The following is a 26217-nucleotide window of genomic DNA, read 5'->3' as shown; positions in this document are numbered from 1 at the left end:
CATTGAAAACTGTCTGTTCATATCCTTTGACCATTTAATTGATTGGGAAATGACTTGTGATCCTATAAATTTGATGCAATTCTCTATATATTTTAGTAATGAGACCTTTATCAGAACTCCTTGTTGTGAAGATTGTTTATCAGTTTTCTGCTTTTCTGCTAATTTTGGTAGCACTGATTTTATTAGCACAAAACCTTTTTAACTTAATGTAGTCAAAATCATTCATTTTGCAGTTTATAATTATAATTATAATGTTCTAATTCTTGCCAACAGATTCAAAATATAGAGGAACTAACATTGTCCTGCGATCAGTCCAGGGAGCAATACTTCAATAGCTCTGCAAACCCTAGGCTTACTAGTCTCTTCTTTCAATAAAAGTATTTAATAATTCTTTGACCCAAAGTGTCTGAGAAGTAACAACCAATGTAATAGCAGAAAAATGAAGAAACGAAATAGAATATAGTACAGACCATTCCAAAAGGAGATCAAGGGCACTGAGACCTACAGTCCTAGGGTGCTAAGCTACCCCAAAGCAAGTGAATTTTCCTAGTCATGTGCCTCCCTAATGGATTTCTAAAATTTTTTTCCTATAGTGCCAAAGAGCAATATATTCAATACTATACTAAGAGAATATTATCCATTTTTATGAATGAGTTATGTTACAATTTTTGCTTTTTTGCCACCTTGTTTAGTAATGTTTGTTATCATTAAGAAATAACAGTGTTATCTTGGAACTGTTTAAATGGGAAGTAAGACAGTAAGAGCTCTGTAGGCATAGTGCTTTCTCACACTCTGAAAGTGAGTCATAGCAATGTGGTCCTACCTTTGAGTAAATCCATCTCCCGAGGAATCAATATATTACTCCAGATTTCTATTGCTACACTTTGTGACATTCTTCCTCCCCACCCAAAGAAGAGTAAAGCACTTTGTTGACTGGGAAGTCCTGTCTCCCAGATAGGGATAAGCCAGATAAGTCACAGGACCAGGGAAGAGTAGTTATTCAAGTTTCCTCTTCCATACAACTTTTTCCTTGTCTTACTGGCTGGTCCAGAAGACTTGGTCCAGAATCTGCTCTGTTGCTCAACCACTGCTATTTCATTGATACTTGGTTGAGTTCCTGAAGCGCCCAGCTTGGCCCAGGTGCTTCTCACCACTGTGGCCTCTGCTGATTGCCATCTTTGAACAGTATTTTTTCTTATAGGGACTATATGAATGTCCAGACCTTTAAGTATCTATGTATTTAGCTTCTCCTTGCCCCTCTCTGTTTTCCATTTGAAAGGCCAGGGTCAAGGATTTAACTAGATGATTGAATTGAATATAAGTATTCACAGAGAAAGAACTATACAAGGCAAGGCATTACCAAAGCTTCATCAATATCCATGAGAATCTTAAATTCTGCCTAAGAGACATCAGTTTCTGAACAAATGGCTACGTCATAACCAAGATCCAATATATGTCTGGGCACAACCTTTTGAAAAAACATTTAGCTTTAAAATATATTTAAGCCAAAAGAATATCAAAAAAAGATCCTAAATGCAAATTTTATAGTCTAACTTTCTCATTTTACAAATGAAGACTTCAAGGTCCTGAAAAATTTAGTGACGTGCTCAAAGTCACATGGTAAATAGTTTCAGTTGGAAAAAATCAAATCGGGGTGGCTAGCTGGCGTAGTGGATAAAGCACCGGCCCTGGAGTCAGGAGTACCTGGGTTCAAATCCAGTCTCAGACACTTAATAATTACCTAGCTGTGTGGCCTTGGGCAAGCCACTTAACCCCATTTGCCTTGCAAAAACCTAAAGAAAAAAAAAGAAAAAATCACATCTCTCAACTATAAATACAATCATCCCAATACACCATTTCTCACTAAGTCCAAAATACAAATTTGTTTAACCAATATGAACTTTAGCAGTTAGCCTGCTTATATGATTTTTCATAACCAATATATTTATTGTCTTTGTTGTTTAATTGTTTTCAGTTATGTCCAACTCCTCATGACTTCTTTGGGGATTTTCATGGCAAACATACTGTAGTAGTTTGTCATTTTCTTCTCCAGCTCATGAGGAAATTAAAGCAGAGTTGAATGACTTGCCCAGGATAACATTACTAGTAAAGGTCTGAGGTTATATTTGAACTCAGGTCTTCCTGACCCCAAGTTGTGGTCTATCTGCTTTACCACCTAGCTGCCTCATTCAATAACTAGTTCTATTTGAAATTAAACATCAGATAATAGAAATAAGCAAAATGATTTTGCAGGTTATGGATCATGCTAAAATGATTATGAAAATCATCTATACAGGGTTTCCCCAAAATGTTCAAGCTTTTACAATGTGAAATTACACTAAGATTTTTGGAACACATATAAATGTTTCTCAAAATAAAGCTATTATATCCCAAAAGCAGTATATACCATTTTTAATTAGAGAAATTCCTCCCTAGATTAATTAGATATCAGATTTCCTTTTATTTTTTTTTTTTTGCTTTTCAGTTTGGGGGAAAAGAGTTATTATTAGGGAGTTGTGAATGGATACAACCTTTCTGAAGAACAAAATAGAACTATACCCAAAGAGCAATAAAATTGTTCAGACCCTTTGATCCAGCAATTCCAATCCTAGATCTATATTCAGAAGAAATTTTTAAAAAGGGAAAAAGTCCAACATGTTTCAAAATATTCATAGAAACCCTTTTTGTAGTGGCAAAGAATTGGAAATTGAGGGGATGCCCACCAATTGGGCTAAACAAGTTATGGTACATGAATACTATGGAATACCATTGTTCTATAAAAAATCATAAATGGTCAGACTCTAGAGAAGCATGGAATAAATTACAGGATATGATGCTGAGCAAAGGGAGTAGAACCAAGAAAACAATGTACACATCAACAACAAATTGTGAGATGAACAACATTGATGGAAGAAGCTCCTTTCAGCAGTTCAGAGAACTAAGACAACTGTATTTGACTGGCTATGGACTACATTACCCCCATCCAGAGGAAGAAAACCAAAGCAAAACAAACAAAAAAAAAAACAACCCTTCAGAATCTGATGAACACTTTATAAAAAGTATCTCTTATGTATTTCTTTTCCTTAATCCTATTTCCTTATACCAAAAATTACTAATTTGTAAACATGCTTTTCAAAATACGTACATACATTGCTAACCTGACTGTTTGCTGCTGAGGGGAGAGGGGTAGAAGAAAACTTTTTGTAACTTAAAAATATACATGTGCATATGGTTGAAAATAAATAATTTTAAAGAGGAGTTATTCTTAGCACAAAGAAAGAAAAGGGTAAGGATAGAGAAGTCAAAGCCCTCAAGTAAAAGAATATAGCAGATCATAGGGAGAATATTGGAGTGTGAGTATTCTTAATTCTTTTATGAACTTCTAGATGATTTTGGAAAAGTCACTCCATTTTTCTGTTTGTAAGTTTCCTGATGCATAAAAATCAGAGAAGGTAATCTCTAGAGTTCCTTCCAGCTTTAAGAGTCTACAATTCTAAGGCTTTTGATCACTAATGCAGTTCAGGGGAATTTCTTTCTACTTTAAATCCTTTTAGTCCTAGGATTAAAACAAAAGATCTTATGGTCAATCATGTCAAGGTTTTTTTTTAATGGAGTCAGGAAAGCAGGGTGGTAAAGCGAAGCATAAGAATACATGGTAATTATTAAATCTTCAACTACCTTTGAATTTTGAGCTCTTTGAGCATGAAGTGTTATCATCCAGAATTATGGCAATAACTTTAAAGCTGTCTATAAAATAGTATATGAATTTTTAGAGATTCCTGGGTGAATATGGATAGGATACTCTACTTTTTGATGACTCAGAAGAGGTACAGGAAAAAAGATAATCTAGAAGACATGAATAGTGCACTCTTACTGCAATTGAGCCAGGAGATGGTTGCCTGAAGGACCACACTTTCCCAATAAGAAGAGAAACTTCAGAGGGAGAAGTAAAGAAGTAAAAAGTAAAGTTAGCTGGGACAAGAATAGGCAAGATGTGGACCGAATGATTTATGGGAGCCCCCAGAATTGCAATAACATGAGGAAAGTCATCCTTCCCAGGACCTGCATCACTACAACAACACCATTACAACTCTGATCACCTCATCCCCCCACCCAACTCCAACTCCCACCCATTGCTCTACTTCTCAAGTGAGATCTAATGCCATCTCCATAACTACCCCAATTACAGTTTTACTACTTGCTTTGATAAATATGTATGCTCATAAATATGTATGTGACTGTCTTTGTGAAATGAGTCTAGAGGGAGGGAAGCTAAGATGGCCAAGAGTGAGCTGCTTTCCTCCCCTTTGAAGTAGAAAGTGACTTTCCATACTGAACCCCCACAAAAGAGCATCATCTTCTTAGACAGCAAATGCCTGAAATATAGAAGAAACATCTATTTCTAATCCAATATGCTGGATCGATAGGAAAGTGAAGGAATAAACACCAAGATATGGCCACAATAGTCCCACATTGGCATTGATTGTTGTCTACATAGGGGAAATCTGATGTCAGATATTTATCCACATTATAGTCCTCAAAAGATTACTTTTTGAAAGTTTATGCCATTTTAGTTTAAAAAAGTAAATATTTCTGATTCTATGATGACTTCCCATGATTCCCCTTAGAATTCTGAGGAAGGTATATATAGTTCCTGGTATTCCACATTGCTAATTGTATAAATTCAGAGAAATGGAAAAAGTGCAGTATGTCTAACAAGAGGATCTTAACAAATCATGGTCATTCAGCATGCCAATAAGACCATACTGAAATGAGTGAAATAAGTATTGGACTTTGGAGTCAGAAGAAATATGAATACAAATTCTGCCTGGGATACTTATTAGCTACATGACCTCTAGGCAAGTCAACACAAGTTTTTCTCATTTTTTAAAGTTATTATTATAATACCTGTAGAACCAACTTCACAGTTTGATTATATGAATCAAGTGAGAAAATGGAAGACATTTTATAAACCTTTATAAACTTCAAATCAAAATCAGCTAATATCTGAAGTCAAGAAAGTGAAAACTCAAATCTGACCTCAAACAATTAGTTAGTAACTAAATACCCTAGCCAAGTCAATAATCCTTTGTCTCAATTTCCTCAATTAAAAAAATGACAAACTCCAAGGGTTGTTGGAAGGATCTACTAAGATATTTGTAAAGTACTTAGCACAATACTGTCTGGCAAATAGGAAGTACTTAGTAAATATCCCCTTCTCTCTCTCTCTCTCTCTCTCTCTCTCTCTCTCTGTGTGTGTGTGTGTGTGTGTGTGTGTGTAAATAAACTTAGATAAACCAGGCATCCATTTTTCTCCTTTTGTGGATCAAAATAAACTTTAAAACATTTAATACAATTGTCTTTCACTAATGACTTCATGACTAGATTACTGCAATAGCCTATTTATTGGTCTCCTTCCATTCTGGCATCCTCCACTCAGCTACCAAAATGATACATATTATCTCCAGAATCAAAAAGAAATGACTTTGAAAACCCATAATAGGCGCAGCTAGGTGGCTCAGTAGATAGAGCACCAGACCTGGAGTCAGGAGTACCTGAGTTCAAATCCAACCTCAGACACTTAATAATTACCTAGCTGTGTGACCTTGGGCAAGCTACTTAACCCCATTGCCTTGCAAACAAAAAAAAAACCTTAAAAAAAACCCATGACCTTAGGGCTCCTTGATACCCTTTCAATCTTCTGATACCTTTCTCCATATAAATCCAACATGCCATCACCTGATTCTGGATATTTTTACTAAGTGTAACCCATACCTAGAACTCTCTCAGTCCTTATCCCTGCCTCCTAGCTTTTCAGGCTTCCTTCAAGTCCTAGTTCAAATCCCACCTTCAATAAAATCTTTGTCAATGCCTCATTTTCATTCTTTCCCTCAGAGATTATTTACAGTTTACCCAATATATGTTCTCTTTGTTTGCAATGTTGACTCCCTCTATACCCACTCACCTCCCCCTTAGATTTAGAGTTCCTTGAGAGCAGGTTTTTGTATTTGCCTTTATATCCCAGGCATCTAACAAAGCATCTGACACATAGTAAATATGTTATAAATGTCAGTTCATTTAACTGACCTGTTTAAATTAGAAAGTGCCAGGTTTTATGTGATCCTGACTGTGGTGACTTAGAATTTGAAATACTTGATTCTGCATGTTTTGAGTATTTTTCTTTTATACAAGGGATCTAGATTTTGCAAATGCTTTCCTGGGACTTGTCATTTGGGGATTGTTTTCCAGAAGTGTTTTAATTCTTTTTTATCTTCTCTTCTTTTATAATCACTCTGTCTCTAATATATTTGAGCCATTTGGGCTATTATTTCTTAAAATGTAATGTCTAGGTATTTTTTTCTTCAAATCATGACTTTCAGGGAGTTTAATGATTTTAAAAATATAACTCCCTGATATATTTTCAAAGTCAATACTTTAAATAACAAATATTATATACATTCTTTTTTGTAATCTTTAATTTTTTTCCAATAACTTTTGCAGTCTACTGGAATCATTGATCTGTTTGGTCTCTTCTAGCTTTCAGGGGATTGTTTGATAGAAACCTTACTACTTTTCTTCTAGGCTGCTTAATCATCTTCCAGTTTTTTGTCCATAGCTTTTATTTCACTTTTTTTAATCTCTTGCTTCATTTCTTATAAGCTTAAACATTTTTTAGAAAAGTAATTGTTTTCTTTGAATCTCTCCTTGCAGCTGATAGAGTTACACTCGCCTTCTTTTAGATGTCTGCAGTAGTGCCTCAGTCCTGAACATTTGCACATATCACTTATGACTCCATTAGTCTGTAGGTTTCTAACCATAGACCAATGTGCTCAAATGCTAGTAACCTTTCTCCCAACCACCTTATATTTAATTACTTTGTAAATATTTACATTTATTAATCTTATGCTGTACATATTTTATATGTGCTTTTTGTCATTAGAACATAAGCTCATTGCAAGCAAAAATTGTTTCATCCTGGGAAGGGGCCAGTATGGTTTATTTAGAGGCAGTAAACCAGTCAAAATCTTCAACATTCTCTTTCAAATTTTAAATAATGCTTCAAATCAAATTTTTGGAGCAGCACAAATATGAGGGCTGGTCCAAGAGCCCACACAGCAGCAGCAGCAACAGCAGTTTTAGGACCTCTCAGTTCAGAGAAGTTAAGGTGGTCAGACAAGACAAAAGAAGATTTTGGAAGACCCTTTGCTGCAACTGGGTGCAGCTGGTGCTGAATGACAACTCTATTGCTTGGACAGCAATGTCAGGGCAGGGAAAAGTGCTTATGGTCATGGTCAGTTATAAGGAAGCAGGACCTTGGTCACAAGTAAAGAAGAGCATTATCCCTTGTGCTATAAGGGAATAGGTGCTCTTTCCTGAGAAAAGATCAGAGCACAGACCAGGGCAACAGTGACCACACATCTCCCCAGATCATACCATCTAAGAAGTACTGAAAACTTGCAGACCCTGAGAATTAACTCTGAAAACAGCAACATGAAAAAACTTGAAGCTTGGCACAGTGTCTCCTCAGTCCCAGGTGAGTAGAGTCCAACTTTAACATACAGTTCAAAGTCAAGAAATAAACAGGAGAAAAACTGATTGAGTGGAATATTCCTAATAAAACCATTTCAGGGTTAATGTTCCTAGTGACGTCCTCTCAGGGTTAAAAAATATTAAAGAAAGAACAATTATTCTTAAACCATTTCTAAAAGAAAGCCCCTTGTATTCCAAACAGATGGCTCACTCTCCTAACTTTTGATAAGACATTTACTGACTACTAGAAGGATAGTAGACTTTTTTCCCATGAGAAAAACCTTGCATTCCAAAGAAGCTCATAAGCCTCCTCTTATTTGATGATAAGTAGACTGTTCCTAGACCTTGCATTCCTAGACAAGTTACATTACTTCAATAAGATAGTTATAATCCTGAAGGTTATTCTCACCATCTGGATGGTGAGGTAATATTTTATGAAAAACTTTCATTCTTTTATTTATGGCTGGGGTAGATTTTCACAAGTAGAATGTAACTCTGAAGATTAACCAATGATGATAGGATGGAAGGAGGGAATCATGTTAGGCCATACAATCTTGCTTGACTGTCAGTTCAGGCAGCTCCTTGATCTTCACTACCTTTGTGAGACTCAGAGTGTGCCCTTTTCTTGAGAAAAGTCAAAAATAAACTTTTTTTTGCTCAAAGGAGTCTCTATATTTTTAAGTGGATTTTTATCCCACACATGTTCAAATAGCAGCAACTAAAAAAGTGACCAAAAAAAAGTTTCTACTTAGGAAAAATCAAGACTGAAAATCAGAAAAAAAGACAGCAATGTGAAAACAGCTACAACTAAAGTCTTAAAAAAAGTGTTTTATTACTAACCTAACAAAAAATTTTGGTAGAAAGTAAGAAGCATTGTAAAGGAAATATTGGGAAAAGAAATCAAAGTGATGAAAATCATTAAAGAGAATTAACAGCTTGGTAAAAGACTGAAGAAAATAATACCTTAAAAAAACATAATTGGTCTAATGATACAAGCAGCAAAAAAGATCACTGAAGAAAAGAAATATTTTCAAAGAAGAATTGGTCAGATGGAAAAGGGGCATACAAAAATTAACTGAGGGGCAGCTAGGTGGCACAGTGGATAGAGCACCAGCCCTGGAGTCAGGAGTACCTGAGTTCACATCCGGCCTCAGCCTCAGACACTTAATAATTACTTAGCTGTATGGCCTTGGACAAGCCACTTAACCCCATTGCCTTGCAAAAAATCTAAAGGAATTCCTTTAATAAAAGACAACTTGGCTGAGTGGAAAAACAAGTACAAAGGCTTAATAAAGAAAACAATCCTGGGGCAGCTAGGTGGCGTAGTGGATAAAGCACCAGCCCTGGAGTCAGGAGTACCTGGGTTCAAATGCAGTCTCAGACATTTAATAATTACCTAGCTGTGTGGCCTTGGGAAAGCCACTTAACCCCATTTTCCTTGCAAAAAAAAACCTAAAAAAAAAAGAAAACAATCCTTTAAAAATTATAATTAGGTAAACAAAAGCTAATGATTTCATGAGACATCAAGAAACAATAAAACAAAGTCAGATAAATGAAAAATAGAAGAAAATATAAAATATCTCATCAAAACAACTGACCTTACCTTTTGATCCAGCAATACTACTGCCCTGAAGAGATGATAAAAAGGGGTAAAAACATCACTTGTACAAAAATATTCATAGCAGCCTTGTTTGTGGTGGCAAAGAATTGGAAATCAAGTAAATGTCCTTCAATAGGGAAATGGCTTAGCAAACTGTGGTATATGTATGTCATAGAACACTATTGTTCCATTAGAAACCAGGAGGGATGGGATTTCAGGGATGCCTGGAAAGATTTGCATGAACTGATGCTGAGTGAGATGAGCAGATCCAGAAAAACACTGTATGCCCTAACAGCAACATGGGGATGATGTTCAACCTTGATGGACTTTCTTATTCCATCAGTGCAACGATCAGGGACAATTTGGGGCTGTCTGCAAAGGAGAGTGCCATCTGTATCCAGATAAAGAACTGTGGAGTTTGAACAAAGTCCAAGTACTATTTCCTTTAATTTAGGAAAAAAAACTGATATCTTATTGTCTGATCTTGTTATCTCATACTTTATGTTTCATCCTTCTGATTTCTCTGTCATCACACTCAATTTGTATCAATATAGAACATGGAAACAATGTAAAGACTGACAAGTTGCTTTTTGTGGAGGGTGGGGGAGGGAAGTAAGATTAGGGGAAAAATTATAAAACAAAATAAATAAAATCTTTAATAAAAAAATAAAAAATAAAACTATTATCTCTATGGGGGAAAAACTGACCTAAAATAGATCAAGGAAAAATAATGAAGAATGGTTGAACTCCTTGAAAGCAATAATCAAAAAGAGTCTACATATCAACATTTCAAAAAATTATAAAGGAAAACTGCCCCATTATCTTCGATCCAGAGGGTAAAATAGAAAATGAAAGAATCAACCATTCACCTGTTCAAAGAGATCCCAACATGAAAATGCTCAGGAATATTATATTCAAATTCCAGAATTTGGAGAGGAAAATGATATGGGGTGACTGGCAAAGTTTGACCCTCATTCTCATAAGAATTGGTTCAAAAAGGAAAAAAAAATACACACATAGTTGATATGAAAGAGAGAAGATAAGGGAGACAGAGGTCAGAATCAGAATAAACTTTTAAGAAGCAACAGGATTAAAAGAAAGTGAAAGATAAATAGAAGAAAATAGGATAGAAGGAAATACACAGCAATCAAAACTGTAGAGGAATTTTCAGTGGATGATGCTCTCCAGATGCTCCTAAATTACATTGCTACTGTTTAAAAGCAGGTCAAGGAGGCTTAATATTATCTGCTTAATGGAGCAAAAGGCAGTACAGAATAATGGAAAGAGAACTGTCTTTGAAGCCCTAAAGACTAGAATGTGATCCTTGGCAAGTCACTTAACTTGTTGGTACTCTAGCGATCTTTCTAAGGCTATAAGTTGCTGAGAATGGGGCCAACTTAGTAGAAGGAATTTCCTTATATGAAAACTCTCATGTCATACCAATGACATGAAACAATGACTGGAGAAAGGAATGAAGGCACATAAGGTCAAAATTAGGGACAGAAGAATGTTTACAAATACATAGAAGTAAAATACATAAGATATCAAACAAAACCAAATATACTGAAGTACAGCAATTAAAAAAATGTTTTCAAGTTTCAAAGATGGCAGGTCAAGAATTCATGGCATAAAACTGCTGGGAAAACTTAAAAATACCATGACACAAATTAGGCATAGAACAACATATCACTCCCTATACCAAGATAAAGTTGAAATGGGTACATGATTTAGTGATACCTTATTTAAGGTATCACACTTATTTAGGATAAGGAATAAAGAGAAAAAGGAATAATTTATCAATCAGATCTATGGAGAGGGGAGGAGTTCATGACCAAACAAGAGATGGAGAACATTATAAAATACAAAATGGATAATTTTTATTGCATTAAATTAAAAGACTTTTGCCCACACAAAACCAAGGCAACCAAGATTAGAAAGAAAGCAGAAAGCTTGGACACTTTTTTTTTACTTTTTACAGCTAATTTCTCTGATGCACTCATCTCCAAAATATATAGAGAACTGGGTCAAAATTATAAGAATATGAGTCATTCCCCAATTAATAAATTATTAAAGGATATGAAATGTTTTCAGATGTAGAAATTAAAGTTATCCTATGAAAAAAACTGCTCTAAATGATCATTGATCAGAGAAATGCAAATTAAAACAACTCTGAGGTACCACCTCACATCTATCAGATTGGCTAACATAGTAGAAAAAAGAAAATGATAAATGTTGGAGAGAATGTGGGAAAATTGGAACATTAATACACTGTTGGAGGAGTTGTGAACTGGAGAGCAATTTGGAACTATGCCCAAAGGACAATAAAACTATATACACCTTTTGACCCAGCAATACCACTATTAAACCTGTATCCCAAAGAGATCATAAAAAGGCACAAAAATATTTTAGCAACTCTTTTTTTTTGTAGTAGGAAAGAATTGGAAATTGAGGACCCATCAGGTGAAGAATAACTGAACAAACTGCGGTTTATGAATATGATGGAATACTGTTGTTCTGTAAGAAATCATGAACAGGCAAAATTCAGAAAATCCTAGAAAGACTTACAAGAACTATTGCTGAGTGAATTCAACAGAACCAGGAGATTACTGTACACCTTAACACAACATAATGATCAACTATGACAATCTATTTAGCTCTTCTCAGAAATACAGTGATCAAAGAAAACTCCAAAATGCCTGTGTTGGAAAATGCCATACAGAAAAAAAAACTATGGTGCTGCACACCAAAGTATACTATTTTCAATTTTTTAAAAAGGTGTTTTATTTCTTCTTTTTGTAACTTTCACAACATGGAAATATATTTAACAAGATTATATGCATATAACATATGTTGGATCACCTGCTGGCATGGTAAGGGGAGAAAGAAGAGAAAGAGAAAGAAAATATGGAACTTAAAATCTCACAAAAAAAGAATGTTGAAAACTATCTTTATGTTTAATTAGGAAAAACATCATAATATAGGGTAATTTTTTCTCCCTCATTTGCCTGGTTGATTAATTAATAATTAATAATTAATTATTGTGATATTAGGAAGCATAGATGTGTTGAACCAGTGCAATCTAGAATGCAGATCCAGAGTACCTGCTTTCATTAAAAAAAACGTTATTATAAACTTGTAGTTACTGTTCTTAAACTAAGAGAAATTGAGTCATCTTGATGCAAGCATATAATAGAACATATTAAGCATTCTCAGCAAATGGTATAAAAATGGAAAGGCAAAAGAACAAGATAAATCTAGAATGAATTGAGACCTTAGACAAGTTTGGCAGTGGGATTGAGAGAGGGGTTCAGCTGAGAGGCAGATGCCAAGATGGCTAAGAACAAGCTATCTTAGACATGCAAAGTCTCATCAGACTTAAAAACATGTCTTAGTTTTCCTTCCCCTTTCATAGAGTTGTAGCTTCCTCCATCAGCACCAAACTCAGTAGTTCATCCATCCCTCAGTCTCCTACATAACACCAGCCTCCACATTTCACAAATGCATAGTCCACTTAAAGATCAGGTTCCTCTCAGAATGCAGTCTGAGACCACAGACCTAAGCACTATGTATATAACAACCCCCAGATCTGTCTTTAAATCTAAAATGCCCCATGTAACTTGGATCATAATCATTAGACTGCCATGAAGGCAATCAAATAACAAACTGGACTAAGCTCTAGAATCATCTAACTGTAGGTAGATTTAACTGATGGAAATTGTCTTCCATTGTTGATAGCACAATTCTTGCAATTTTCGTCTAAATAGAAAAATCTTTCACCTAGCTTCTCACAATACTTTGACTACCACTGCCTAAATTACTACTATTCCATAGTTCATGCTCTGATTCATACTTTCTGGGGAGGGAATGAAGGAAAGAAGGCTAGAAGGAAGAGAGGAAGGAAAAAAAGGAAAGAAAGAAGGGAGAGAAGAAGGGAGAAAGGGTGGGAGAGAGGAAACTGGGAAAGGGAGGGGCTGAGGAAGCAGGGAAGGGGTGAAAGATAGAAGGAACAGGAGAAAATATTTCATGAAGGAAGAATACTTCAAACTGAGCTTAAAAAAATAGGCATTTAGCAGGCAAGAGATGGGAGATTTAGGGAAGGGACATTTGCCACACAGTGAGAAGACATTGGAAAAAACCCAGATGTTGACAGAGACTGAAGGTAAAAGGAGAAGGGGAGGCAGAAGAGGAGGTGGATATCATTCAGTGGAAACAATGGGGGATAGAGGGAACTGGTGTGCTTTGAGCTGTGAAATCACAAAAAGCTGGACACAACTGAACAAATAAAAACAAAAGAAATAACAAAATGAATAAGCGTTTATCAAGTGACTACTATGTACTAGACAAATAGTATTTTATTTGTAAGTCTGGAAGATAGGTGCTTTTATTATTCCCATTTTACAACTGAGGGAAATGAAGCAGAGTTCTCAGGTGACTTATTAAGCCACACAGCTAGCAAGTGGCTGAGGCAAGGTTTGAAGTCACATTTTTCTGGTTCCAGGTTCAGCACTCTATATACACTATGCCAACAAAACAAATAATGCTCTATCTAACACATTCAATAACAAACTATTTGAGCTGTAGTGACCCAGAGAATTTCCAACAGAAAGATTTCCACATTGTTGAAATCATAGATCCAGACCAAATGTTATTTGACATAAATTTCCAGGGTATGATGTACTATTCAAACAAACACAGACATACCTTTTAAAGACAAATAAATCATTTCTGGACTGCCCATTGTTTTAGATCCAATTTTAGTCTCCTTCCTTCTAATAGTATGCCCAGTTGGAGTCAGTTAAGTGGAATAGTAAATATTACTCTAGGTCAAAAGTCAGGAAGGCTCAAATTCATCCTCAGACATTTACCAACTGTGTGATGAGGTAAATCACTCAGCTTCTGACTGCTTAAATTTGCTCAAATGTAATATGGGGATAATAATACCACCTACTTTAAAGGGTTATGAAAGATTGAATGATATAATATTTGTAAAGCACTTAGCAAGTGCCTGACATGCAGTAGGTACTTAAAAAGGCTTGTGTCCTTCCTTCTTAGCTGACAATAGTTCTAACAAGAACCCTTAACAAAAAAGGCCAGTTATATGATCCACAATTCACTCATCTAAGTTCTTCATAAATTAAATACCAAAATCCTTGTTTACAAATTCCTTATCTTTTATTTATTCCTCCCAGCCAACTTCCTTTCCTAATGGTTTTTTCCTCCAAATCCCTTGGCATTCACTTATCCTCTGATTCAGCTACTCTACTTCACAAACTGAGTAATATAAACAAGACTCCAATGATAGAGCTTAAAAGATTTGAGGTATTTTTCAATGGAGTTCTCAGGCACAATTATATAAAAGAAAAAGAAAAAAATACTTTGTATTTAGCTTCACTGAAATCACTGATTCCCTAAAAGTGGATGATTCATACTATATATTGTAGAGGAAATAATATTGGATTTAGAATCAAAAGACCTAAAGCTCACCTATTAGCAATACCTGCTTCCCAGACTTTTATGTTAGACAAATGACTTCATCTTCCTGACTCCAGAAAAGGAGGCTGAACTAATTAACTGATCTCTAAGATATTTTCCAATGCTGAACTAATCACTCATAGGAACAAGAGAAATTTTTACTTCAAAATTACCCTCTATTTCTGATCTTGATTCCAGCCAATTCAAACAATAAAGTAACAAAGCTAATTCTAAAATCCATAACCACATCATCCTTTTTGTAGTCATAATTCTTAATACAAAAATGAATTCATTTGCTTCATATCAAAATGTCAATATTTTGCTGAATAAATGAAAACTATCAATATAGGAATTCCTAATAACAAGCCCATCCAAACCTTCTAAATCTCTGTAACTCTTGCCAATATCATTCTGTAAATCTTCTAAAAGGGGGTCACCAAAAATGTCTCTCTCTCTCTAGAGTTCTTGACATTGAAAGGATCCATATTCAACATGCAAGCCATCTATTAGTTTTGACATACCTTCACTACATAACTAGTCAACCTTCTAAGGTCATTTATCTCCTGGATGATAAGTTTTGTGCCTTTTTTACTGTGAAGCATTTCTTGGCAATATTTACACCTACTATTTTCCTTTATTTGTTCTTTGAATGATCTGTTATTTTAATTCTTTACAGATTGGTATATATGTCTCTCAGAAATATAGTATCCCTGAAAAAATATTAAAATTAAAAAGTGGGTCTTTGTTTCTGCAAAAATTTGTTATTAAAAAGTCTGTAGTTTCCTAAAAGCAACTGATTTCTTCTTCAATTTTGAATGTAATTCATTATCCATTTGCAGCATCTATTCACAACATATATATGATCATAGATCAGATCTATATAGATGGTCCACCTAACCAAAATCATAGTTACCTACCCATTTTCCCTGTGTGGATTGTAAGACTGAGTTAATAAGTGGTTAAAGATCTCATTTAGAAGGCTTTATGATGTTCTGAGCTTGATGTACTCTCCATCTATTCTGTCTGATCTCAGTCCAACATTATTTATGACAATTGAATTTGATAGAGCTTTGTTCTCTTTATAGTCATTTCTACTTCATGCAGTACATTGGGTAGTGTCACATGAAGGTCCTAACACTGTGACTGAACTATCACTGATGAAAAAGAAGCTGTTAATACAAATATTTACAGATCTCTCTCTCTCTCTCTCTCTCATTTGTCCTTCCAATTTTATGCTTAAATGTCCTTGGTATTCTCAATAAACTTTCTGCCAGAAGTTCTCTTTTCCTCCATTGCTTCACACTACTTTACCAGGTAGGTATTTTGTGTTAAATGGTGGAGTTGTGTAAGTTCTGAGTTAAAGTTCTACCTCAAGCTGTGTGACTCTGAGCAAGTCATTTAACTTCCCTCAGCCTCAACCTCCTCATGTATAAAAAGGGATAGCATCCAACTCAGAGAATTGTTATAAGGATCAGATAAGATATGTAACGTGCTTTTCAAACCTTAAAGCAATATATAAATGTAGGTCCAAATTATTATTATTGCAAAGTGACACTGTTCATAATCCTCCAGTCCTCACTGTAAGATTTTTTTAAATGAGTTAACATTCTAATCCAGGGTTATTTTTGGCTATTACATCTCTCCACCTGGCAAAGAGATAAAATATTTACTCAATGAGTTTTTGAGGTTCCTCATTGTGACAGTTGACTTGCATAATTTAAAGTTCCTTGGGAAATGGTGATAGTCTCCTTTGGTGTCAATTCTTTTATCCATTTCTCATTTTTCAGTATCAACAACTTCCTAAAGTAAGTTATGTGGAGATAACCAATTTGTGCTAATTTTTTTATTTTTATCTTCCTTCAAATGTTGATTTTTGTCTTTGTTCTATATGTTGATATTCTGGAGATAGGCAATTTAAAAATGACCTACCTATCAGTATCCAACTACTTGTTCAAATGTAATCAATTTGAATTTTTTTCATCCTTTCCAAATCCAGAAGTTTCTAATTTTTCCTTAAAAATACAAGTATTTATGACAGTATTAGGCTTCTGTGTGACATACCAAGTCTTTTATTTTCTCTTTCTTTTTCCTTACCCCTGTTTCCAAAATATTTTTATGAGCCTTCCTCTATGCTTATCTTCATGTTTCATATGAGTATTAAAGTATATGTTAATTTACTTTAGACAATCTTTAGTTCTTTAGAGAACTTCTTTAAGTAGTCATCCACTGCAATATATGTTAGCTCATAAACTGCAATTATTTTCATGGTACCATTTTTCTTGCAAAACTTAAAATGAGTACTGAAATATGAGATGACCAAATGTCCCATGAAATGATGTTTCTTGTTGCCTTTCAATGCTCAATAAAATGCAAGCCTGTATTTCCCTCTCTATAAAAAACTTGTGAATTATTTTTCTATAATTTCTTTTTGACTTCTATTTTCATTTATAGAGAGAATATCAAGATGCATATGCCTTAGCGACTCCATTAGTATGCCTATTCTTTAGTTACTGGCAAAGATGTCACATTTAGAGCACCAACAACTCAGTAAATCTTTTAGACAATCCAAAAACTTTGTGATTCTTAGCACCATTTGTCACTTTTTCTACCACTCAGTCATCAAAGTAGATGTAGAAAGATACTACATGAAGTTATGGAACAATTTGTATTTCTATGGTTTGCAATGGTCAAAAAATTCCTTACCAAATGGCTAGCCTCCTGATAAAGAACTTTTCCATACTAAGCACATTTGATCCTTGGAAAGCAAACAATCTCCTGTCAGGACTATACTTAAAAATTTTCTAGGATAATAGAACTTTCCAGAGGTTTCATTCTGTTTGCAAAGAATCCTAAATCCCTATGCCATTACCACCCAGTAATGAGATAGAGAAGTAAGATTTGGTAGAATAAAAAAAAATTAGGTAAATACTGACTCCCCTAAAATCTCATTCAGGTGTGTTATGACAGTATGGAGATAATAATCCCAGATTCTTGAAGGTATCAGTAAAGCACAAGCTCTGGCAGGTCCTACAAAACTGGAAAGGTTTCTAGTATGGGCCCAATAATAGATGCTATATTTGTCATCAAAAGTACCAGCTAATTTCAACAAAATTGCTTATTAGACTGATCAAAGGATGATTTATTTCTAACAAAACAACTCTGAAAGTCTTTCTACTACTACTCATTGTCTCCAAATCACTGAAGAGATGAAATCTGCACTGGCAGAGGGGATTCCCATATCTATAAAAATGCAAGTCAATGAAGTACATCATGCTATAAATACTTGCACAGTATTATAGGACATAGAATATAAATTTGAAAGGACTGAGAGGAAATTCCAAAATAAAAAGTCATAAAACTAGACAGTGTGGAGGTCAATAGTTACAACATAGAAAGAACAATACTGGAAGGGCCCAATAATTCTCCAAAGAAAATACTAAGGAAGGGAGAGTTTATAAGCTCTTTGAGAAAGAGACTATTTTTGTTTTATCTATGTATTTATAGGAAATAGGACACAACTAATAATGCCTTATCAAAAGGAAGACAGCCATAAATATCACTCATTTTCTCATAGAGCCATATATCAATTCATAAAGGAGTAATTTTTAAAAGAACTTGACATTTTAAAACAAAGAGATGATATTTATATTACTTAATATGCATCATATATTCTTGGTATTTGGATGTAATCATTATAGCAATATAAGGATAGCTATCTCATTCAAAAAGTGAATGTAGCATATTGAACTATCAAAAAGGTATATGTATATATATATATACATATATGTATATGCATGTGTGTATATCTATGAACTTGAGAGTAGAAATATGGCATAGAGAATTTCAGTTAAGAAGAAATGGGTGAGAAACATAAGTAATAGTTAGAGAAGGCTACTACAGAACTCCCAGTAAGATGGCTCTTTCCAACCAAAAGCTAGCATAGGAGTGACAGGGAACTTCAACTACTCAGACATTTTCTGAAATAAGTTTTTGCTAATGACTGATTTCCTAACAGTCTGTCTGACCTCTGAGAAAATAAATATGTTTTATAAATTGTTATGCTAGTCAATGCCAACCACAAAAACCTAGAAAAGTTGAAATGATAGAAAACATGAGTGAAGATGAGCCTCTCTGTACCTTCACCCAAAAGCTTCTGCCTTTACCTTTTTCTAACTCAACAGATATTCACCACATTACATCTCCTATTCTTCTTTAATGCTATGTTCAATCAGAAGAATGAGGTGAAGCAAAGCAACCAAAGTCACAAGTGTAAGGTCAGGTCAGAAAGAGCGATGGGACAGAAGTGGAAATAAGAAAGGTGCTATAAGACTCAACATAGACAAATTTTGCCCAAGATTACAGACAGATAACATATTTCTCTCTTTGACAACCAGGACTAACCTCACCTCTTTGGGCTTTACTGTCTACATTTGTAAAGTGATAAAATTAGAATAAGTGTTCTCTACAGACTCATCCAGATTTATATAATATTTTATTTCTAAAGTATTTGACTAAGGTTTTGTGGGGTTTTATTTCCAAAATCTATAGACCAATTGATTTGACTTCTATCTCTTTTAAAAAACACATCAAAGAATGCATTATTAAACAGACTATGCAGACACCATGAAGGACAGCATGAATGTGGAAGGATTTCAACTATCCCTGCTGGAATTCTATCACAAGCGATACCCATGTAATTAAACTATATATAGACCTCTCAGGAAGGTTCCTCACTATTAGGTATTATTACTTGAGAGACACTGGACCTGGTGTCAGGAAGATATAGGGTAAAATCTAGTCTCAGATACTAGTTGTATGACCCTGGGCAAGTCACTTAACCATGTTTGTCACAGTTAGCTCATCTATAAAATAAGATGGAGAAGGAAATGACAGACCATTACAGCATCTTTGCCACAAAAGTCAAATAGGATCATGAGGAGTTGGGGCACTACTAAAACAACTGAAGCAATAACCTCACAGGGTCTCTGTAAGAATCAAATATAAAAGCACTCAGTAAAGTATCTGAGACACAATAGGCACTATAATAATTACTTTATATAATCTCTGATAGTGATATGAGATTTATTTTTATTCTTGATTTAAGTTTAATTCTAATCATTCTCTAAACTTTGTGAATCATGTGCTTTTAAGTGGATATGATAAAAACACACTGAAGAGTGTCAAATAGGAAACTGCCAGAAAAGTAAGTCATTTGACCTTGGTATCAAATGAAAGATTCTGTCACTAGAGTTACCCCAAAACCCTTGGTAAAAAGGCTGTCCCTTACTTTGATTGAGGCCTAAAACTATGTTATACAAAGTAGAGAGGCTCTGGCAACAGTGTCAGAGAAGATACCATGATCAGAATAGTTCAATATAGCTAAGCAGCTAGCACTAACATTATCTTAGTTCTGAACATCATCCAATTGCAAATGCCATAAGGCATATATTTTTATACAAGTAGTTGGACCATATCCAGTTTTAGATGCTACTGTACAGAATTAATTTTATAACTTTGTCCATTAATGTAATTAATTTTTATAACTTTTAAAACTATAGACAGTTTGGATTTGCTATCATTCCATGCCTCTTTGCTCCCTCTCTAAGAGATATTATTAAGTACCTAATACAAAGAAATAAATATGAGCAATGCAATAGTGGGTTATCATTATTCATACCACTACCATAGCACCTTGTTCTCCCTCAGAATTGAGCATCAGGTGTCATTAATTATACAAACATAAGATACTATAAATTATACAAATCCTATTCACAAAGCATTTTTATTATCTACAATGCCCCTGAGGACTGAAAAGTACTCTCCAGAGCAGAGTCAGTGTTCTGTCATTAGACTATGAAGTCTCAACCTCATAAGTTCAGCCATTTCTTTGTTTTTACAGGGAACTAGATTTTAGATTTGAAAATTATTTGCATAAAAAAAGATGATTGAACCCGTAGGAACAGATGAGATTTGAAAGGGAGAAAATGAAGAGAAGAGGATCTATGACTGCTCTAGAAGACATTCAAAGAAATGGGACAGGAGCAAGATGATGTGCAAGGATTCATCAAACTGGTAGTAGTAAAATCAAGAGAGCATTAAAAGCCAAGAAGAAAGCACTTACCTTATCTTTTATTGTAGCCATCCTACTTTAGGAATCTTTAAATTATCCTATGCCTATTAGGATAGTCTCCAGAAAAATGATGTCAATGATTGGGGAACTTGATTTTTTTAATTGTCAAAGGATATTAGACACCTGTTTTCCACTTCTGGAATTTATTGACAAAACCAAATTTAATTCATAAGTGAACTGAATCAAAGCTGTATTAAGCACTCAGCATAGGGAAGCCTCTCAGCTAGACAATGGAGGATAAAAGATATTAGAAGAAAATCATTTCTTTTATCTTAGAGGTATATTTTCCAATAGATAAAGCAGAAATATAGTGTAAAATTTTAAAATATGACTAAAGAGAGACAACCTAAAGATCTCTGTTCAAGTTTATTTTTTAAACATTTTCTAGTAATTTGGGGGGGTACATGAGATCACATTCAAATTTAAAGACATTGTTGAATGAAAGACTTTTGTAAATATCAGAAAGAAAAGTTTTGTGCTTGATAAATAAAAAACTGGTTTTGTTTTTTCCCCATATATGGCAAAAAGTTGAAAGGCATTTTGGAAGAGAAAATTGAGAAACAAACTTGCAAACACAAAGACAGGTTGAAATCCTGACTGTGAAACACACTGGCTCTGGGAACATGGACAAGTCACAATCTCTCAGTTTCCTAGCCAGTTCTCTAAGACTATAAGTTATAGATGTACAGCAGTGAATCAGAGACCTGGTACACATACACAGAGGGAAAGAAAGACAGAGAAAGGATGCTTTCAAGGTTAAAACACCAAAAAACTCTTTACTCAGTTGTTGTTCAATTATTTCAGTTCTGTATGACTGTGACACCATTTGGGGCCTTCTTGGCAAAGACACTGAAGTGGCTTGTCTTTTCTGAGTTCTCCAGGTCATTTTACAGATGAGAAACAAGGGTTAAATGACTTGCCCAGGGTCTCACAGCTAATACATGTCTATGAGCAGATTTGAACTCAGTGACTCCAGATCACTCTAACCACTGTGATACCTAGCTTCTCCTTTTACTCATATACTGCATACTAAATGGTATCTATATATCCTTCAAATTATGGCTAGTATACATAAAAATGTCTTCATGTTTTTCTAGGCACTTCAAATGAACCTTTAGGGTGTTTTTTTTTACAAATTTCTCTTTCCCTGCACAGTCTCCTCCTCCTAATTTTTTTTTAAATAAGCATCAGCAGATGTATATATAAACAATTTTATCACAAAAGTATCTCAAACTACCCAATCTCCAAAAGAGGAGAAAACTCACAGTACCTTTAAGAAACTTTTGGTAACCATTTCTTGATAGAAATAGTAAATAGAATAGCAAAGGGCACCTTGACTACTTCTTCAAGACCTGAAATCAAAATGAGGCATTTAGATCTGCTGTTCTAAGCACGTTCACACAATGCTCCTTTCTACAGTGACTCTTTAGCAATACCATATAAGTAAAAGATCAGAGCCAGGAAATGGAAAGGAATGCTATCAATAGGCCCATACCATTCTAGTGTTTTCAAAGCTTTTCTAATAGATTATTATTGATATACATTGCCTTTGCATAGTAGGTAGTCATATTTTTTATTGAATAAACACAACCTTTAAAGGATATCTAATTTATGTAATAGCTTTTTGGAAAGACAGGAAGTCTTTTTATGAGAAAGACATACTACTTGTACATATCAATTATAAATCAATCTTAACTTTGTAACTCTTCCACACCCCCTACTGTCTGATTACTGGATGGGCATTTTGAATAAAGATAGCTCAAAAATTAACCATTTGTGAGTAAGAAGAAATTTGAGAATGGAAGCATTGAAGATATGAATATTTCTCAGTAAAAGATGATAAATATAAGAATCATCTAATTTAAACTGTTTTTTAAAATAAGAGCATAGGACCCTATGTTAACCATACAGAACTACTATATACCAGGCAAATTCACATTTGCAAAGAAAATCATGATTGCTAGTACATGGGAAGAGGAGTAACAGACTGGTTTGGAAATATATTTATTGTAAATATATATGAATAGACTTTTTCTGAAGGAAATAAGAATATATGTTTTCAAACCAAGTTAAATGAAATGCTGTGGTAAAATAGATCATACATGAAAATAAGGTAGAAAATAATTTTTTATAAAGTTGTAATTAAAATCGGTCTTTTGCTTTTGCTACTAGGAAGAAATTATGTCTGTTTCTTTTGCTTTTTTTGTTACATCATCCATCAGAATTATATCTCAAATACCTTCATACATCTATGGCTTTGTGTTACATGATTTTAATTCAGTACAGTACTCTAATGAGAATTCATCTGTAAGTCAAATGCCAAGAGGAGTTTAGCATTTCTTTTAATCGTAACCATATTGCTCTTTAACATCCATTAGTCCTGAGAAGAGTGAAGTGGCACTTTGCCCAGCTAGCTAAGTGAGTGCAACTATGCTTCTTTTTCACCTTAACTCAAACTAAATGAGTCAGTTATATAGAAATGGAAAGCAGCAATATATGAAAAGGAAAGTTGCAACACTTTCAGCATGGCCTCCAGGCAATTTTCTGAAATTTTAGAAATTAAAGCATGATTATTATTAAGGTGATAACATCACAATTTTGATATTTCACAGACATTTTGGTATGGAACCGAATTACCTTTCTTCTACTGCCCAATATCAGTTCTTTCTTTGCATTGTTCAATCAAGTTTGATTCTTCCTGACTCCTTTTGGAGCTTTCTTGTCAAATAAAGTAGAATGGTTTGCCATTTCCTCTTCCAGATCATTTTACAAATGAGGAAACTGAGGCAAGCAGGGTTAAGTGAATTGCCCAGGAACACACATAACAGACCAAGCAGAGATGTTTCCAGTAAAAGTTACCCTACAGCTCTTAGCTCTTTTTCTGCATTCTTCAAAAGAACACTCAGGTGATTTCCAGAACTTAATCCTCAAATATTTTGTGGTTCACAAGAGGAACAAGGTGTGGGAAGGAATCAAGGGTTGAAAGACTGGTATATAATGGTTACCACCCTCCAAGAATTCTACCTATAGCCACTATGGTTTTGTTTTCTTTGTTTCTTTGCAAAACTTATTTTTGACAAATTTACTTTAGTTACTGTACCTCTGAGTTTATCAACAACTAAGAGAGAAATGAAGAAAAATAATTATAGGAAGAACTCTAATTTCAAGACATTAAATCTGAAAAGCCCCAGGGGCAATAGAGAATGGTGGTGGGTTCTGGGGCTGGTAGAAAGAGGAGCAAAGGGGATTCCCACACTTGACAGGTAATCCTGGAAAAGTCATCTAAATTAACTTGGCCTCTGTGTCCCCAAAAGATCTAATTTGCTTTGGGGTTACAATACATCACAAATCCAAAATGAGAGTAATCAAGCATCAACCAGTCTACATAAGTAGAATAAAGCTCAAGGTCATAGGTATCCATGGTAAATTCATTAGAAAATTCCAACAGAAATGGATTTTTAGATTTGAGCCATCTGTCTAAAAGTCCTTTAATATCACCTTCCGCTCTTTTTACTTAGATCTTATGAACATAGCCAAAGGAGGGCAAGAGCTATCCAAATATCAGGAACTTGTACTTCACACTACCAAGGAGACCTGCTGTACTGGTGTTTCTAGGTCATATGTGAATGACCCCCACCCCATGTAAATTAAAGACAAAGGGACTTCACACCTAAGTATAATCAAAGTTGGCAATAGTCTTGGGTCAACTATTCTCACTTGTCCTCTACCCAGAATAGATCCATTTATTTCATATGGCATAGTCTAGATTTTTTTTCTCTTCGCTGAATGCACCACATTCTAAAAACTCACCTTCAGAAACTACTCTGTAGCTTCCACAGTGGGGTGAGCACAATTACTGTGGGTTTAAGCAGGGAATACAACCATATAAGTGGGGCAACTAATAATCTAGGACCAGAATCTTCCCATTGGCATTGGCTTTAATCTGGGTCCAAATTTCGGATTGTGCCAGTTGTTCTTAACCCTTTCCTTTCCAAATTCTCCAGAACAGAACAAGAGTTGCTGTGATTTTTAATTTTTACGTTTGAGAGAATGAATCCCATTTTTTTCTGCCTAAAACATAAAGTACCAAGGAGACAGACCCTGCCTGTGAAACACGGAAAGAATGCAAGGAGGAGGACACAAGCAAAATTCCATCTCAATTGCAACCCGGATGCCTGTCCAACAGGGCGCACAGGATACAGGAGCGCTGGCTCCTGTGCTTTCCTCCCGCCAATCGCCTGCCTATCGATTCACGATCCGCTGAGTTTAGTGCATCCAAGCCACGGTTCCCGCGTACTCAGAGCCAGAGCCCCAAGCAAACCACCCAGCAAGACAAGTGCAGCCGCCGCCTAGATGCAGGGTGCAAAATAATGCGAATTCTGTCGGATAAGGGCACACGAGCACCTGGCGGGTCGGGGACTGGTCCCGGGCTCTTGCCCACAAACGCAGGCAGAGATTGACAAAGGTTTCCAATTTCGAACACCTGCATCATCCCTCTTCTTCCTAGGAAGGGCCCGTTACAGGCTGGCGTCTGGGTTAACCCTCTGCTGAGGCAGTCCCGGGACGCCTCCAACCAAATTCTCTTCCTTGGCGGCCAGCTTCAGCTGCGCCCGCAGCCCTAAGTGCTCTCCCTCCCGCACCCCGAGGCTCCTCACCACCACCCCCCAACTTCGCCCCTTACCTGCCCGAGGGGTTTCCGGCAGCCCTTTGACAAGTCCCAGATGCCGTAACTGGAAAAGTTTCCGAACTTCTTCACAGGTCTGCAAATCATCCCCTCTCGCACCAGGGAAAAGGACCAAAAGGATGAGGAGGAGAAAGTCCAAACGCAAAACAGGTCCTCCTGCCATCGCGATTCCAGCAACAGGAGCAGGAGCCCAGGCACCCGGCTTTTCTGGCAAAAGGACCCTATCTGTCACTACTCTCCACCGACTCACCTAACTTACCCCTCGGGGAAAAAAAAAATACTTCTAGGATCGGAGAAAGAGTGATCGGAGAATCTATGCTGGAGAAACTAGTGAAGGAGGGCGGGAGGAGACACCTGCGAACCCTTTGCCTCCCTGGGATGGCTGCTGAGGCCGAAGCAGCCAGCTGGGACTCTAGCCGGTGTCTACCACACGGCGGAAGCCAGTTTGCAATTATTTGCTTGGGGGCTGGGAGAGTATCTGTGGTCACTGCTGCTGCGGTAGCCGCAGCAGCCAGGGCTTCAGCACCTCCACTCTCTCAGAGCCACTGGCTCAGCTTCCAGCTGCAAACCTGAAACCCCGGCCCGCCTCCTTCAGAGCGAGAAACCCCGCCTTCTTCTCTTCCACCCCCAACCTCGAGATATTGTTCAGAATCTAAGCCCACCCCTGTGTGTGACATCATAGCATGTCTGGCCAGAGCTGTCCCCTTCTCTTCGCTGCCTCCCCCCAACCCGGCGCCCCCAAGCTTAGGGAGAGCCTCAAAGAGGAGCCTCACTGTGGAAACAAATGAATAAAAAACATGT

At 35.8% G+C, this 26217-nt stretch overlaps 1 protein-coding gene across 5 annotated transcripts in view; it reads right to left on the bottom strand.

Moving 5' to 3' along the window:
• Positions 1-26003, bottom strand: part of GPC5 (glypican 5) — a 2040883-nt gene extending 2014880 nt beyond the window's left edge. For 2 of the 5 annotated variants that reach the window (XM_074191893.1, XM_074191894.1), the window contains exon 1: positions 25414-26002. In XM_074191893.1, the coding sequence (XP_074047994.1) occupies positions 25414-25579 (166 nt within the window). In that variant the 5' untranslated portion in view covers positions 25580-26002. Of the gene's footprint in view, positions 1-25413 lie in introns of all 5 variants that reach the window. The other 3 variants (XM_074191895.1, XM_074191896.1, XM_074191892.1) reach the window with 2 other exon arrangements.
• Between the last annotated feature and the right edge of the window lie 214 nt (positions 26004-26217).

This window comes from Macrotis lagotis, chromosome 6 (assembly GCF_037893015.1).
Source record: "Macrotis lagotis isolate mMagLag1 chromosome 6, bilby.v1.9.chrom.fasta, whole genome shotgun sequence".
Classification (NCBI taxonomy): Eukaryota; Metazoa; Chordata; class Mammalia; order Peramelemorphia; family Peramelidae; genus Macrotis; species Macrotis lagotis.
This window is presented reverse-complemented; position numbering and strand designations above follow the sequence as displayed.